The 17,243-nt window shown below is 41.6% G+C and overlaps 1 protein-coding gene across 2 annotated transcripts in view; it reads left to right on the top strand.

Moving 5' to 3' along the window:
• CHN2 (chimerin 2) overlaps window positions 1–17,243 on the top strand; it is a 335,759-nt gene that overhangs the window by 200,721 nt on the left and 117,795 nt on the right. For both annotated transcript variants that reach the window (XM_060156930.1, XM_060156929.1), the window contains exons 4-6: window positions 3,005–3,036; window positions 7,138–7,251; window positions 12,583–12,868. In XM_060156930.1, coding sequence (XP_060012913.1) covers window positions 3,005–3,036; window positions 7,138–7,251; window positions 12,583–12,868 — 432 coding nt within the window. The remainder of the gene's footprint in view (window positions 1–3,004; window positions 3,037–7,137; window positions 7,252–12,582; window positions 12,869–17,243) is intronic.

Below are 17,243 nucleotides of genomic sequence, written 5' to 3'. Positions count from 1 at the left end.
CTTGGAGCCCTGACATCAGCCGACTGTATTTTGTCTGGATCCTAGGATCCAGAATTATCTGCCTTAAAAAAATGTGCACATTCTATGATTATTCTGGGGTCATTTAACTTATATTAAGCTCTTGACTGGTTAAAAGCTTAGTGAACGGTGGAGAGAAAGACTACGTTTAGATTCCTGTGAGCAAAAGTTTAGGAGAGGAAGAGGTGATAGTTGTATTTTTTTTTTATCCCAGCCATTCTCTCTCTCTTTAACATTAACGAGGGAGCTATGTTTTCTTTAAGAGCAACAGAGACAACAGATGGATGACAGGTTGAATCAGATCACTATCAAAACAGCCTGGACAGTGGGAGCAGTGATCAGATGACTGCCCACATCCTCTGTCTTCGCTCTCTCTTACTTCCACGTTTCCTCTCTCCCTGTGTAGGGTTGCCAGATTTAGAAAAAATGAAATAAAAACAGGATGCCTAGTTAAATTTGAATTTCAGCTAAATAAAGAATAATATTCTAGTATACGTTTTGCGCAATATTGGGGACCTGTTGTACGGCCCTATTCCACGGGTAGTCTCTCCCACACAGTTCAGTGCTCTTGTTTTATTTTCTTGCAGTTTTCATATGCAGATTAGTTCTTCAATTGGATCAAAGGGTCCTGCAGGCGGGATCTTATTTGGTATTCCTCAAGGCACCCGAGATATTGACTTCCCTATTTAGCGGCCTATGTTTGATTTTTCAAGTGTTTCCTCTTACTGCAAGTACAGAACACCCCTGAGCTCCTTATAGCTTTCCTCTCACACCTGTGAGGTCATCACTTCACGAACAATGACAGGGCTGAGCACAGAGCTCCGAACATAAGTGTACCATATATTTTTATGAGTGATGGATGAACTGAAAGCAACTTGTTGTCTTCTTAAGAGTCAATTAAATTAACTACTTACCTGTATGCCAGGAGTTCATAGTAAGCTCCATCTACCATGCTGTCCATCTGGGAAATTACATTAATTACCCTTCTCTTATTATAGTCTCCCACCCTTTTGTTTTTTTATTAATCTCAAGGAAATATTTTCCTTTTCAACTGGTAGAGTCAATATTCAATGGAATAAGGGTTGTGAGGGAGAGGGGTCAGACTACATGGATAACCCCAAATTATAATTAAAACTGTAGTCATTTCTTTTTTACGCAAAGACAGGTTAAGTGTTCTGAGGCCCAGCTGGGTCGTTAGGCTTGATTATTCGGAAGCTGGTGAGGAGGGATGATTCCCCCTTACCGACTAACTGTATTTTAAATTTCTCTAAATTACCTGAGTCCTTTGGAGGCAAATAAAACTTGTCTTTCACATGCTAAAAAAAAAAAAATTACCCTTCTCTTTTGGAAAGATAAGAGGATGGAGGAAAGGGAATGGGGTTGGTAGCGACACCTAAATTTGCAAATCTGTGTCATGGCTCAGCCAAAAAGATGGAAATAAAATTGTCCTCATAAATGGGGAGTCATTTCAAAATGTGGAACGTTGACTCTCAAAGAAAGGACAGATATCTTGCGTATTATATATTACCTACTTCCATCAGCTTTTCTAAAATTCTAAATTTCTTCTACGGCATGTTGGTGTGGCAGCCAGATTACCTACAGTATCCTGAGAGGAAGAAAGAACTGTGAAAGCCAGTCAAACAGTGTAAATGACAAAATGTTCAACTCCCATTCAAAAGCTTTCCAGCATGTAGAGTAATCAGATAACAAGGTGCCTTTTTACACACTGTGTGCTTCGATTAATCATATCATTTAGATCTTCCTTCATAAATGACACACAGCAGGCTGCAAACCTTAAAGAGTGATGAATGCCCTCTCTTGGTTCAGTGCTTTTCAGGTGTAAAACGCACAGAAGAGTGAACACGTATTTAGAAGTATCTAGAGGATTAGTTTTATGCCAACTAGGCTTGTCCAAGGCAGGCTTGTCAAGATGGTCCACAGAGACCCGGCTCCCCCTTTTGAACCTTTTCCTCTGGTCCATACCTCCCTACTGCCCACTCAGGTCCCCTACATCCTTTGGAGAGTAAAGATAGGCCGGGAAACTGCCTTCAAAGCCCACCACGGTGCCCTGCTGAGAAAACTGCCCATTTGACTGTAGACAGAAATGACTGTAAATGAAGTAGCTGCCCAGCTCATATTCTACCCTAGTAAACAAACGTGATCTTGCTGTTATAACCATCAGTGAAATCCATAACTTCATGTAGCTCTACATGTTCTCAGTGTCCCTGGAATCAGACTAGAAGAATAAAAGCTGAACATGAGAATTCATGTTAATTTCTTACCAACTCCAACACCTTGAATGTAAGAAAACAAAGTTCATATGAAAGTAGATTATCACATATATGTGGCAGAAATCCAGTGTGATAACCCCAAGGCTCAAGATGTGATTGAAAAATCTTTTCTGGAATGTTTATGCTTTTCAGTCAACTCATAAATCTTATCCTCCAAAGCTTGTACCTCTGGTGTCAAGTGAATTTTAGCCCATTCACCATTTGATGAAAAAAATAAGAATGTTAGGATATTGATTTTATTGGGAAAGAGACCGGATTAAACTTATTTTTTAATCCGGGTGCACTCCCCATTTTTATTATAAATACATAATGAAACAATTAGGTGAAGATTGAAATAAACGTTTGTGTTTTATTCATGCTAAAAGTATTTGTTCTATCCTTCAGGATGAAGCCTTGTAATACTTTTATAAATTCCTTAATATTAAAATAAGCCTCACTGTGTTTCCTTCAAAAACTTTTTTATTGGGTGAGGAGTGAGCCTAATGATGAGAGAAATATGGCAATTCTAGGTCATTTTCACTCAAGAGAGTGGAATGTGTTGCTTAACTCCAGAGTGTCTTAGAGCTCTGATTTGGGGAATAAAAACTGGAATAAAATTATTCCCAGGACTCTAGCTCTGTTTATTTGAATAGTATTTTTATCTATCTGGTTTGAATTCAAATGTATTACTAACACTTTTCTTCTTTTCCATATAGGTGGGAAACAGACCAAAATATTATGGAAGAGAGTATGTATTATGCTATTCGTTGTTTTAATAATGTAATAAGTAGTCACTTCCTATGTCATTTAAATATTAAAATTTTTCCAATATGTAGTCTTCATCAAATGTCCATTGTGCAAGAGTTTAATAATAAGGATAAATGCAATCAAATCCCTTTGTACTGAATTTTCTTATAATATTCAGGTGCTTGGCTTCATGAATGTGGGAGGGAGACTATCTCCTGCTACATTCAGTTCTCTTCACAAAAGCAGCCACTGAGTGCCCGGCAAGTATTTGAAACATAAGGCGTAAGGCGGCATTTTTTCATAACTGTGGCTCTCTTAGCATTTCATTTCACTTTTACTTCAATACTATATAAACAGCTAGGGTGTCGAAGAATGTGAACTGAGCCTGAATTCCTTACTTTCATCTACCTCAGTAAACACAACACTCAGGAAAGTCGCCCCATTTCCTTGGTCTCCTAAAACCAAAATGATGATTTCTCTTGACATGGATCTATTAGCCAAATTGCCTTAATACCATAATTATGATTTCCCCCATTTTCCTCTATTTTTTTTAAGATTTTTTTTTAATGTGGACCATTTTTAGTCTTTATTGAATTTGTTACAATATGGCTTCTGTGTTATGTTTTGGTTTTTTGGCCACAAGGCATGTGGGATCTTAGCTCCCCGACCAGGGATCAAACCCGCACCCCCTGCATTGGAAGGCGAAGTCTTAACCACTGGACCGCCAGGGAAGTCCCCCCTATTTTCCTCTTAATTTCATCTCTTGTTTTACTTTCTCAGAAACCTACTGCAAAGCAAATATGCATTACCATAAAAATAGCTGGCAGTCTCGGGCTGTGGCATGGTGCACAGCTCACAGCAGGCAGAACCACCCAGACAGAGCAAAGGGCGGAGGCGGAGGGGGGGAGGATGTCAGTCAGATGCACAATTCGATTTTCTTCCCATGTCCCACCTGGAGGCATTATAAGGTTAAAGTCTCTTTCAGCTCCCAGAGCTCTCCCAGCCAATCCAAAACCCTCTTCCTCTATTCCCTTACCCATCAGAGCCTCACTTCCGTGATGAATGACCCTCTTATTTGTCCCAGTTCAGCAGCCACTTCCTAACTGCCACGGCTGCGTTTCTGAACCTTCCTACTGGGCCTTGGGAATTCAGCTGGGGGCTCTGGAATACCTGCCTGCATCACTGGCCTCCTCTCTCTTCCACCCCCATGTCCCTAATATCTAACCTGGTTGTAATAGGACTTTTTTTTTCTTCAGTATACTGATTTGGATTTTGCTCATAGAGCAAAAGAAAGAGAATTAATTTAAAAAAGAGAAAATGAAAACCTATTATATACTTCTCAAATAGAACATTTTTGTACATGAATTCCAAAAGAAACTCTATTTATTGTTTCTTTCCCTTTTTTGCATAAAAGTTTTGTTGAATAACCTTCTAGTTTTCATAGTCCAACCTCCCCCCCCCCGCCATCCACATAAACTGTAGAGTGAAACGAGACCAAAGAAACATTTTCTTAACCATAAAAAAGGAACATATCGTATTAGAGGGAAGTTAGCTTAAAAACCTCATATTCTGTGTTTCCCTTTCTTTTTTAAAAATGAAAGTTTTTGTTGTTCCATTCACAAAGTAAGACATGCTCTATTCAGGAAACATATATGCACATTTTTTTCCTAGAAAGAATCACAAGAAAGTGTGTTCAGTAGATACCATTAGGGAAAGGGAATTTTTATTTCTCTACTGTTTATATTTTTATTTCTTTCGTGCCTTTTAACTTTCAAATTTTGAATTTTCCCACTGTGGGTAGGTATTACTTTTGTTCTTAAAAAGTTAATCAATTAATACCCAATTAATTTGGGAAAATTAGAGCATATAGGAATCTACAAGGTGGAAAACACCATAGCCCCACCGTGAAAGAGAAGCATTGTTAACTTTTTTCCCCTTCATCTCTTTCTTCCCAGTCTTTGTGCAAGCTCTGGTTTTTGAAAAGTTGGGATCATAGATATATACATGATGGGTACTTTTAAATCCATGCCTAAAGGGGCTGATGAGCCACACACTGGGTCTTCAGATGCACAAGACTGTCATTTTCTTCTTTTGAACAATTGAATTTAACTTAGTTCTTGACACCTGACATCTGCTGCTGGCCATCCCTGAAACACGTCCATTCAAGGGAGTTCAAACAAAGCTGCTTTCAGGTTAACTGCCTATTTGGGATATTCCTTTTCCCATTTTTTTTTTTTTTTTTTTTTTGCCCTTCTCCCCCCAGAGAGTGACCTGGGTCAGGGGTGTCAGGTTTCTGTGCCCTTCGCTGCGTGTGCCTCTTCCTGCTGCGGTCACCCCCTGCCCTGCCCTGTCAGGTTGTGTCCTGGACATCTCAGCCTCAAACCTCTTGTGGCACCAGCTTTTGTTCTTTCTGATGTGGGAAACTTTCCAATGCCCTCTGCCCTTCTATCCTCTCCACGTCCCTCCCACCTCTCCCTCCCACCTCTCCCTCCCACCTCTCCCTCCCACCTCTCCCTCCCTCCCTCCCTCCCTCCCTCTCTCTCTCTCTCTCTCTCTCTCTCTCTCTCTCTCTCTCTCTTTCTCCAGCCTTCTCCAGCCCCAGCTCTTGCTGCAAAGGAGGCTTCTCCACCTCCCAGCTTAGACCCACTGAACATGGGTTCTAGCCAAATTTCTCCCAATCTCCCTCCCAAAAGAACTGGGGACACTGGTCTCCTTTTGGAAAGGAGGGTTGCTCTTATGTCACACAGCACATTCAGCCTCCCCCCGGAAAAGCGATGCTGCAAGACCTCCATACATTGACTCTCAAGATTTAAAACCAAAATTTGAGAAGCCAGAACACCCCTTTTTCCCAGGCTATCACTGCCCTAGGCTTTTGAGAGTTGATCTGAGAACTCAAGGCCAGAGTGTTTGACCTCACTCCCCTAGGACTAAAGCTTCAGCTTGTAAGGTCTAGTTGTAAAGAATAGAAGGGAATTAGGACATAAGTATTGTGATAGGTTTATTTTTTTCCAAAATGTTATCCTGGTACATGTGTCCTCTAAGAATCTTTGCATTCCTGTGGAGAAAAACAACAGCACTTCTTGTGTAGCCAGCTTCGCTCCCTCCCGTCTCCCTTCCAGGAAGGTAAAAGGGGATTCTCTGTCCAGAAAACTTCTTCTCTAATTTATTCCCCCCAATTTCCTAAGATTGGGTAATCCCAGAAAGAGGGTGGTGTTCTCTCTCCCAGGAGCCCAGGACCCCTTGGCCCTGGCCTCACTCCGCCACAACCCAGCTCCCACCTTCCTCTGAAACACAGATTGATCAAATCTCTGATAACAGGGGTGAGCCGTTGTCTTTGCTTTAGGGCAGCAGAGAGAGCTGGCTGGTTGTGTGTCCCTAACTCCTGTCCTGTTCTCCTCTCCCCTGGCATCGCTGTCCGCTCTCTAGGTCCCAGACATCCCCTCCAGAGCAAAGCAGTTACTGGCCAAGCTTGCAATCCTACCGAATTTTCTACATGCATGTGTATTACTTTTTAAATTGCGGGGGAAAAAATAAACATTATCTTTAAAAAAGAAAAATAGGTACATTTTCCAAACACATCCCTAAGCGATTGCTCTCAAACTTTAGAGGAATGGAAGGCTGTTCATTACTTCTGGCTCTTCTTTCCAGAGAATGAGCTTCTAAAATGAACAGCACCCCACACTGACGTAAGCCGGGTGATAATCAGTACGTGCTCATTTGCAATCAGATAATACCTAGTGATGAGCAGAGTGCTGCATTGGTAAATGCTCTTTTGCTCTCCTTCATGGATAAAAGAGGAGCCATAACCTGGCTTTTGGTTGCGACTTTAATTTTCAGCTTGTGATCAAAGACAATAGCAGAAATCCAGGTGGACTGGGCGTTCTTCCTTTTGCCTTGCCTACTTGCATGCTTATTATGTGTTTGGGTGCATGCTGAGAGCCAGGTCCAAGCCCATCTGGAAGTATACAGTAGTCACACCCCTCTTCATTTAAATGGGGAGCTGTAGGTTCCAGATGGACCCACCATCTTTTTCAGGCAGCTCTTTGTGGTCCATGTTGGTGTGTGATCTGTTCAGAACAAAGATGGTCTTGTCTCTCCTCAGGTTTCATGGGATCATCTCCCGAGAGCAGGCAGATGAGCTTCTTGGAGGCGTGGAGGGCGCCTACATTCTTAGAGAAAGCCAGCGCCAGCCAGGGTGCTACACGTTAGCACTAAGGTGAGCCTGATTTCATCCACTGTTGCAGCTGCTTTACAGGAGGCTTGACTTATTTTTTTCCCTTTTTTTTTTTTGCGGTAAAATATACATAACATACAATGTAAATGTACCACTTTAGCCATTTTTTAGTGTACAATTCAGCGCCATTAAATATATTCTGTGTCCTGCAACTATCTCCACTATCCATTTCCAGAACTTTTTCATCATCCCAAACGTTCGGTACCCATTAAGTCAATTGCTCCCCATCCCCCCCTAATTATTTTTTATTTTCACTTCATTTACAAAGCAGCCAGCAGCATGTCAGAGGCTTATACATTTCCTGTTATCAGTTGATGGGCTCTGAGGCTCTGTTTATGCATACACAGCATTCTTTGGAGAATCATCTGCAAAGCTGGTGCTCTAGGGCTGCTTCCTTCTGAAACATCAAGCCTGCTGATTGAGACACACCTCTGCCTCCCTTCGCCCTCGGCAAAAGCCTTCACCTCACGTTGTGCGTGTGCGCCTGCACGGCCGTGCGCTTTAACCAGAGGATTCTCTCAGAGATCACACTGACCTCACACTGAGCTCCCAGGGGTAGTCATGACGCTCCACGCCAGCGAGCCATCGCAGCACTTTACCACAGAATCACAGTATTAAAAAATCACAATTTCAGTGCTTGTGATTGGTCTGTTTACATTTGCTGTTTTTTCCTGGTTCAGTCTCAGAAGGTTGTGCTTTTCTGAGAATTTGTCCATTTCTTCCAGGTTGTCCATTTTATTGGCATATAGTTGCTTGTAGTAATCTCTCATGATCCTTCGTGTTTCTGCGGTGTCAGTTGTTACTTCTTTTTCATTTCTAATTCTATTGATTTGAGTCTTCTCCCTGTTTTTCTTGATGAGCCTGGCTAATAATGGTTTATCAATTTTGTTTATCTTCTCAAAGAACCAGCTTTTAGTTTTATTGATCTTTGCTATTGTTTCCTTCATTTCTTTTTCATTTATTTCTGATCTGATCTTTATGATTTCTTTCCTTCTGCTAACTTTGGGGTTTTTATGTTCTTTCTCTAATTGCTTTAGGTGTAAGGTTACATTGTTTATTTGAGATGTTTCTTGTTTCTTGAGGTAGGATTGTATCCCTCTTAGAACTGCTTTTGCTGCATCCCATAGGTTTTGGATCATCGTGTTTTCATTGTCATTTGTTTCTAGGCATTTTTTGATTTCCTCTTTGATTTCTTCAGTGATCTCTTGGTTATTTAGTAGTGTATTGTTTAGTCTCCATGTGTTTGTATTTTTTACAGATTTTTTCCTGTAATTGATATCTAGTCTCATAGTATTGTGGTCAGAAAAGATACTTGATACGATTTCAATTTTCTTAAATTTACTAAGGCTTGATTTGTGACCCAAGATATGATCTATCCTGGAGAATGTTCCATGAGCACTTGAGAAGAAAGTGTATTCTGTTGTTTTCGGATGGAATGTCCTATAAATATCAATTAAGTCCATCTTGTTTAATGTATCATTTAAAGCTTGTGTTTCCTTATTTATTTTCATTTTGGATGATTTGTCCATTGGTGAAAGTGGGGTGTTAAAGTCCCCTCCTGTGATTGTGTTACTGTCGATTTCCCCTTTTATGGCTAATAGCATTTGGCTTATGTATTGAGGTGCTCCTACGTTGGGTGCATAAATATTTACAATTGTTATATCTTCTTCTTGGATTGATCCCTTGATCATTATGTAGTGTCCCTCTTTGTCTCTTGTAATAGTCTTTATTTTATTTTATTATTATTATTATTTTTTAATTTATTTTATTTATTTTTGGCTGTGTTGGGTCTTCGTTGTGTGCAGGCTTTCTCTAGTTGTGGCAAGTGGGGGCTACTCTTCGTTTTGGTGCACGGGCTTCTCATTGCGGTGGCTTCTCTTGTTGCAGAGCACGGGCTCTAGGCCCACAGGCTTCAGTAGTTGTGGCACGCGGGCTCACTACTTGTGGCTCGTGGGCTCTACAGCACAGACTTAGTAGTTGTGGCACATGGGCTTAGTTGCTCCAAGGCATGTGGGGTCTTCCTGGACCAGGGCTCGAACCCGTGTCCCCTGCATTGGCAAGCGGATTCTTAACCACCGCGCCACCAAGGAAACCCTAGTCTTTATTTTAAAGTCTATTTTGTCTGATATGAGAATTGCTACTCCAGCTTTCTTTTGATTTCCATTTGCATGGAATATCTTTTTCCATCCCCTCACTTTCAGTCTGTATGTGTCCCTAGGTCTGAAGTGGGTCTCTTGGAGACAGCATATATACGGGTCTTGTTTTTGTATCCATTCAGCCAGTCTGTGTCTTTTGGTTGGAGCATTTAATCCATTTACATTTAAGGTAGTTATCAATATGTATGTTCCCATTTACATTTAAGGTTCCCATTTACATTTATGTTCCCATTTTCCCATATCAATATGTATGTTCCCATTTACATTTAAGGTAGTTATCAATATGTATGTTCCCATTTTCTTAATTGTTTTGGGTTTGTTATTGTAGGTCTTTTCCTTCTCTTGTGTTTCCTGCCTAGAGAAGTTCCTTTAGCATTTGTAAATTAGAAAACTTCCTAACACCATACACAAAAATAAGCTCAAGATGGATTAAAGACCTAAACATAAGGCCAGACACTTTAAAACTGTGAGAAGAAATCATAGGCAGAACAGTCTATGACATAAATCACAGCAAGATCCTTCTTGACCCACCTCCTAGAGAAATGGAAATAAAACCAAAAATAAACAAATGGGACCTAATGAAACTTAAAAGCTTTTGCACCACAAAGAAAACCATGAACAAGACGAAAAGACAACCCTCAGAATGGGAGAAAATATTTGCAAATGAAGCAACTGACAAAGGATTAATCTCCAAAATATACAAGCGGCTCCTGAAGCTCAGTATCAAAAAAACAAAACAACCCAATCCAAAAATGACAGAAGACCAAAATAGACATTTCTCCAAAGAAGATATACAGATTGCCAACAAACACATGAAAGGATGTTCAACGTCACTTATCATTAGAGAAATGTAAATCAAAACTACAATGAGGTATCACCTCACAGCAGTCAGAATGGCCATCATCAAAAAATCTACAAACAATAAATGCTGGAGAGGGTGTGGAGAAAAGGGAACCCTCTTGCACTGTTGGTGGGAATGTAAATTGATACAGCCACTGTGGAGAACAGTATGAAGCTTCCTTAAAAACCTAAAGCTAGAACTACCATACGACCCAGCAATCCCACTACTGGGCATATACCCTGAGAAAACCATAATTCAAAAAGAGTCATGTACCGCAATGTTCATTGCAACACTATTTACAGTAGCCAGGATATGGAATCAACCTAAGTGTCCACTGACAGATGAGTGGGTAAAGAAGATGTGGCACATATATACAATGGAATATTATTCAGCCATATAAAGAAACGAAATTGAGTTATTTGTAGTGAGATGGATGGACCTAGAGTCTGTCATACAGAGTGAATTAAGTCAGAAAGAGAAAAACAAATACCGTATGCTAACGCACATATATGGAATCTAATATATATATATATATATATATATATATATATGGTTCTGAAAAACCTAGGGGCAGGACAGGAATAAAGATGCCGACGTAGAGAATGGACTTGAGGACACAGGGAGGGGGAAGGGTAAGCTGGGACGAAGTGAGAGAGTGGCATGGACATATATACACCATCAAATGTAAAATAGCTAGTGGGAAGCAACCACATAGCACAGGGAGATCAGCTCGGTGCTCTGTGACCACCTAGGGGGTGGGATAGGGAGGGTGGGAGGGAGATGCAAGAGGGAGGAGATATGGGCATATATGTATATGTATAGCTGATTCACTTTGTTATAAAGCAGAAACTCACACACCATTGTAAAGCAATTATACTCCAATAAAGATGTTAAACAAAAAATAAAAGAAAATAAAAATCACAGCACCCAAAAGGCATTGCATTTACTGCACCTTCCTAACCTGGATCAAATGTTTTATGTCCTTTGATCCTCATGGCAGTCCTATAAGGTTTGGTGAAGGTTTTCAATTTCAGAATTGGATTGTCTTCCAAAAGTTCATTCGTGAACTCTTTGGAATTGGGAAGCTCTTTCTCCATGGAAGAAATGGTATCAATGAAACACTTCCCAGGGCCTTCCCTGGTGGCAGAGTGGTTGGGAGTCCGCCTGCCAGTGCAGGGGACACCATGCTCTAGAGCCCGCAAGCCACAACTGCTGAACCCACGTGCCACAACTACTGAAGCCCACGCGCCTAGAGCCCGTGCTCTGCAACGAGAAGCCCGCGCACGCAACGAAGAGTAGCCCCCTCTCACCTCAACTAGAGAAAGCCCGTGCGCAGCAACGAAGACCCGACGCAGCCATAAGAAAATAAATAAATAAATGTATTAAAAAAAAAAGAAAGAAAGAAACACTTCCCAGGTCAGCCCACAAAGGTGTGTTCAACCCACCATCTCGATGCTGTGATTGTGGAACGGTCAATGCTTTCCAGGTTGCGACTGGGGATGGCATATCTTCAGTGATGTCATTATGGGGAAGCACTTCAAGAGTAGCAAGTGCCCTAGAGATGCAAAGTATTTTCCCAGCTTCCCAGCATCCCAGCAGCAGGAGTTGACAGTCCCAGTGGGGAGCCAAGCAGGGGCTGTGAGATATAGGACCAAGGCCAAGAGGGAACAATCAGAACTAAAGGGAGAGCACCCTAATGATTAGGTCACTGGAATGCTGGCTCTGGCGTTCAAGCAGGGAGCTCCGCACAGCTCCCCTGTTTCCCTTCTGTTGGACCAACTGGGGTGGGAGGCATGGGGTGCTTTACTGATAGTGGTTAAAGATGTAATAATAAAAGGACATCAGGCCAGTGGTGATAGCTTCCCTTGCAGAGGTAATTGCCTGGTACAGGGGAGGGGGTGGAGGGGCATGACTAGTTCCCATTAAGAAATTTATGTAAGATATCTGTAAATCAGGCAGTACTCCCTGACTTTTACAAATGAGAATGATTATGACCCAATGGCCTTAGTGATTTCTAGGACCAAATGATGCCATATGACTGGCTAGGGTTAAACCCACCTTTGCCTCTTTCCAGGGATGTAGCCTCAATCAGGTACCCCATCTTTTCAAGGCTCAGTTTCCTCAGCAGTCAAACAGGGATAATAATTGCACCTGTCTCAACGGGTCTCCATGATAACTTAATGGGGAAAATCATGTCCAAGGGCTTAGCCCAGTGCCTGGCATTCAGTACACTCTCGGGAAGTTTTAGCTGCCATTGCCACTCTAACACTACTGTGATTTCTAACACTGCTGTGATTTCTCCTTCCTCATGGGCAGGTTTGGAAACCAGACCTTAAACTACAGGCTCTTCTATGATGGAAAACACTTTGTGGGTGAGAAGAGGTTTGAATCGATTCACGATCTGGTCACAGATGGCTTGATAACGCTGTACATAGAAACAAAAGCGTCTGAATACATTTCCAAAATGACAACAAATCCCATCTATGAACACATTGGATATGCCACTTTACTCAGAGAAAAAGTATCCAGGAGGCTAAGCAGGTCTAAAAACGAATCAAGAAAAGCCAGCGTCACAAATGAAGAACACACAGCGGTTGAAAAGGTAAGCGACGCGAGGGACGAAAACAGTCTCTCTTTTTTTAATCTATGCTCAAAAACCGGACGATTAATTCTATATGTGATTTGCCAGTATGTTGTAGGAGACCACCCCACCTCCACCGAAAGAACTTTAGAATTTTCATGCTAAAAGGGACCTTAGACATCTTTCAGTTCAACCCCCTCATTTTACAGATGAGGACAGTGACGTCCAGAAATGTTTGATGATTTGCCCCAACTCATGCGGTCAGAGCCGAGACTTCCACAGATAATTATCTGTGCGTTTATTTGGAGTTTGAAAGGAAGAGAAAATCCCCTTAATGTTTTACGATGAAACTAGTCACTTGCTTTTTAATTGCCATTTGAGGTGTTACTGGCTCCATCTCTAGTCCACCCAGCTGGCCAGATACATGGTATTTGCATTTCCTTCTCTCAGGACTGGGTGACCCTGCGTGACCCACAGGTCCGCCGTCTCTTGAAGGTGGTTTTACCTAGATAACAGATTTTACCGACAGAGATGGGAGCATTAGCGGTGATGATGGCTCTCTCTGGGAGGCTTGGAAAGACAGGCTATCCTCTGTCCCAAAGGAGGAGTTATTATGCCTCACCGAGGATTAGAAGCTCCTAAGTGGGTGATGTTCAAGGTGGTTGCATCACGGCAGGATGTGGCGAGGAAGATCTGATTTTCCTCTCCAGTAAGCTGCTGTTTATTTGAAAGACACCACCGCAGTTTGCTAGCAGATTTTTTGGATGTGCCTCTTTGGGAACCATCTGCTTTGCCTGGTCCTGTCTGTTTTCCACTGAAAGAAAGTGACAGCCAGCCACGCCAGTCAGCCCCCACTGAGTCTGTGCTGAGCCCAGCTTCTAAGGCGAGCTTGGACCGGGGCAGATGTAAATAAGCAGGGCGAGCACTGCTACTTCTGGTGGTTACTAATCCTTAATTAAACGGGCATGGCCCCCTTCGTCCCCCTGTTGTCCAGTGTTAGCAGAAAGCAAAGGAACCTCAGGTTGACTGATTGGGCTTCGGCTTTGGCGACGGGGATGCACCAGAAAGCACTGAAATGAGGAGAGCAGAGGATGGCAGGCGGTTCTGTTGGCAGACAGGGGAGGATCTTAATTGATTTGCTAATTAAGCTTTAGAGCCTAGGAGAACCTTCCTCAGAATCATGTCAGATGAGCAGCTGGCTCATGAAAAAAATCATTTGCCATTTCTTTTTATAACTCCAGAGTCTCCAAAGCACCTGTTTATTCTTTTGCAAATAATTGATTTGGGAAATGGTGGGGGTTCTGGTTGTTTACATTTCAACAAAAGAGAGAGAGAGAACTTGGGTCCCAACTTTCAGAGTTTGTTCCCGTCTAGGCAAAAGCCGTTCCTTACTCTGTTTGCCAAATCTGTTGAAAAGTAATTTAGAATAGAAAATCTGGAAGCTGACCTTCCTAGCCATGACGAATCAGAGGATGAATTGTAAAATAAATCTCTGAAGTGGTGTTTATATTTCTGAATTGGAGAGTGATGCCACCATAAAGGCAATCTGTTACAACTGCAGGCAACACACTAGAACATTTCCAGGAAAAGAGGTGAGTAGGAAGTGACTCTTGTGTAGTTGGGATGAGAGTTTAGATCCTGAGTGTTGGAATTGACATTCACCGATTTCTGCCCTCCGCCACGAGGGAAGTTGGGTCACTGGAAACTGATATTTCTAGATGATAGTCCCATAAGGAAATTTACACGACAAAATATGTCCTTTCTTGTAGATCATTTTGTATTTATTTATTAAGATTAAATTTTGGAGGGAATTAATAATCAGATTAATAATCACTTTGAGTGAGGCACCCAGTATACTTTTACCTTTTTAGGAAAAGGTAAATAAAGAAAATGTTGAAAGAGAAAGTCCAAACTCAGTGAAAGGTTTGATGGACAGGTGTTGGTGGTGTGGGTTTCTTAGATGCTGCTGATGCCGCGTTTGGCTTTCCTGGAGGACACTCCGAATACGGGGTCTGGTCATTTGCCAGGGGTCGCTCATTTTGTTACTGGATTTGTGAAGTAACTTGGTACGCCTCCATCTGTTTCTCTCTGACCTGTATTGACAAGTGGAATTACCAAGTCTCAGTCTTGCCAGAAATTCCATTTCCCTTAAGGGCAGGTCAGTGGACTGCTGCCATGGAGACAGTAACTAGAAAAGAGGTGGCAGAAGCTTGAGTGCATTGACTGAGAATGTCCGCGGCACCTGTCTGCTTCGGTAGTGGCACGTCTTGAAGGTTTTAATGAGTGAAATGGGTAGGTTTCCTAATACTTCTCAAATCCAGACAGCCCAGCATTTCATTTTCCAGAGTACTTAAAACTCCATCCGCCCGTTTATTTTATTGCTCATTTCCTAATGAATCCAGAGAGACTATGTTACCTGTAAATCCGAGAATATTAACAGTGTAAATTGGCAAAAAGATATTACCTACCCCATCAGATTTGAGCTGTTTCCAGATTTACCTCCTGTCAAGATGGTTAGCAGTGAACTTGATTTTAATAACTGCAGATGAGGTAGGGAGAGGGGAGGGTGCAAAAAAAAAATGTTGTGGTTGTTAGCCAATAGGGATCTGATTTCTTTCTGATTCTTTAATTGATTTTTAAAACATTATGATCTGTAAGGGCCACCGTTTCATGTATTTAATTAAAATGGTCATGCCCAGTGTCATTTCTTTCTTTTTTTTTTTTTAATTTATTTATTTTTGGCTGTGTTGGGTCTTCATTTCTGTGCGAGGGCTTTCTCTAGTTGTGGTAAGCGGGGGCCACTCCTCATCACGGTGCGCGGGCCTCTCACTGTCGCGGCCTCTCTTGTTGCGGAACACAAGCTCCAGACGCGCAGGCTCAGTAGTTGTGGCTCACGGGCCCAGTTGCTCCGTGGCATGTGGGATCTTCCCAGACCAGGGCTCGAACCCATATCCCCTGCACTGACAGGCAGATTCTCAAACACTGCGCCACCAGGGAAGCCCCCAGTGTCATTTCTTTTATGAAACTTATTTCAGAATTTATTCCATAGATGGATTGTCTACTGACCTCCAAAACTGGTGCTGTAAGCAATGTAAGAATAACAGGATTTAACATTGGTTCAGACATTTGCAGTTCGTAAACAGATTTCACGCATATGAAATAGTTTCCCATTTTATCCTCAGAACAACTTTGCCAGGTACATAGGGCAGGAATCATTATCCCCACTTTATTGAAAAAGTCACAATAGCAGAATGAGGAATCAGACCCACACTTCCTAACTTCAAGTTCAAAGCTTCTTAAATCTATGGAGCAGCTGGACCTCATTCTATTCTTATTGCCCTTATTGCCTTAAGCAAACACCCTTGCTTTTGACCATCCTAAGTCAATTGATAGTAAGAATCCCTTAATATTTACGTGATGTGCTTTTGAAAATACACTGCTATCAATAGCTCTAATAACTAAACTGCCTTGTAAACGATACCCAACTGAATCAAATATATGTGACAACAATATTTTCAATAGCACATTTATTAAGTAAATTTGGCTTGCTGGATTAAATTGTATTTATGCTTTACTGGAGAAAAATCATCTGTACTCTTGATACAATACAAGCACATTTAAGAACATATTATAGTTTACCATTATTCATTTCACTATTTTTTATAATAGCAAACATCAGAAAACAACCTAAATGCCCATCAGTTGGGAATTGCTTATATGAATTATGGTACACCGATGTACAGGAATATTATGCAACCACAGAAAAGAATGAGGATGCTCTCATATGGACCAGTTTGAAAAGATTACCCAGAGTTATCAGATGCAAAACCAAATATACTATAGTATGGGCAGTATGGTTTCATTTGTGTAAACCAGAAAAAAAGATTTTACACATTTTTTTCTTGCAAAATCATAGAACATCCCTTGAAGGATGCAAGAGCTAGTATCAGGGTTGCCAGTGTGGAGGGGACGGGGGTGTCTAAGATGTAAGGGAGGGAAGGAGACTCCTGCTGCTATTTCATACTCTTTGAATTTTGAATCATGATAAATGCAGGATCCCATTCAGAAAATTAAATAAGAAAGCAAAATTCATCATGTCCTAAATTCACATACGTTAAAGCAAACCCTCCGTAAAACCTCTTCTCACACACACACATATACAGTTCCAGCCCTCTGGACTCACACTGTTTTCCCATCCCTTCTCACTGGCCCCCTTCCCCATCCTGATAGCTCTTTTTATTCTTTCATTTCTCCTTTGGATTGTTAGCAAAGAGTCTGTATTTAGAAGCCTTTTGCTGAAGGTTGGGGCTAGAAGATAGTAATTATAGCACAGAACTAAATCAGCAAATAAAGCCTACGGCATGACTGTCCCTGGAAATGGGGTGACTGTTGCTCC

This window comes from Lagenorhynchus albirostris, chromosome 8, assembly GCF_949774975.1.
Source record: "Lagenorhynchus albirostris chromosome 8, mLagAlb1.1, whole genome shotgun sequence".
In the NCBI taxonomy this organism is placed as follows: domain Eukaryota; kingdom Metazoa; phylum Chordata; class Mammalia; order Artiodactyla; family Delphinidae; genus Lagenorhynchus; species Lagenorhynchus albirostris.
This window is presented reverse-complemented; position numbering and strand designations above follow the sequence as displayed.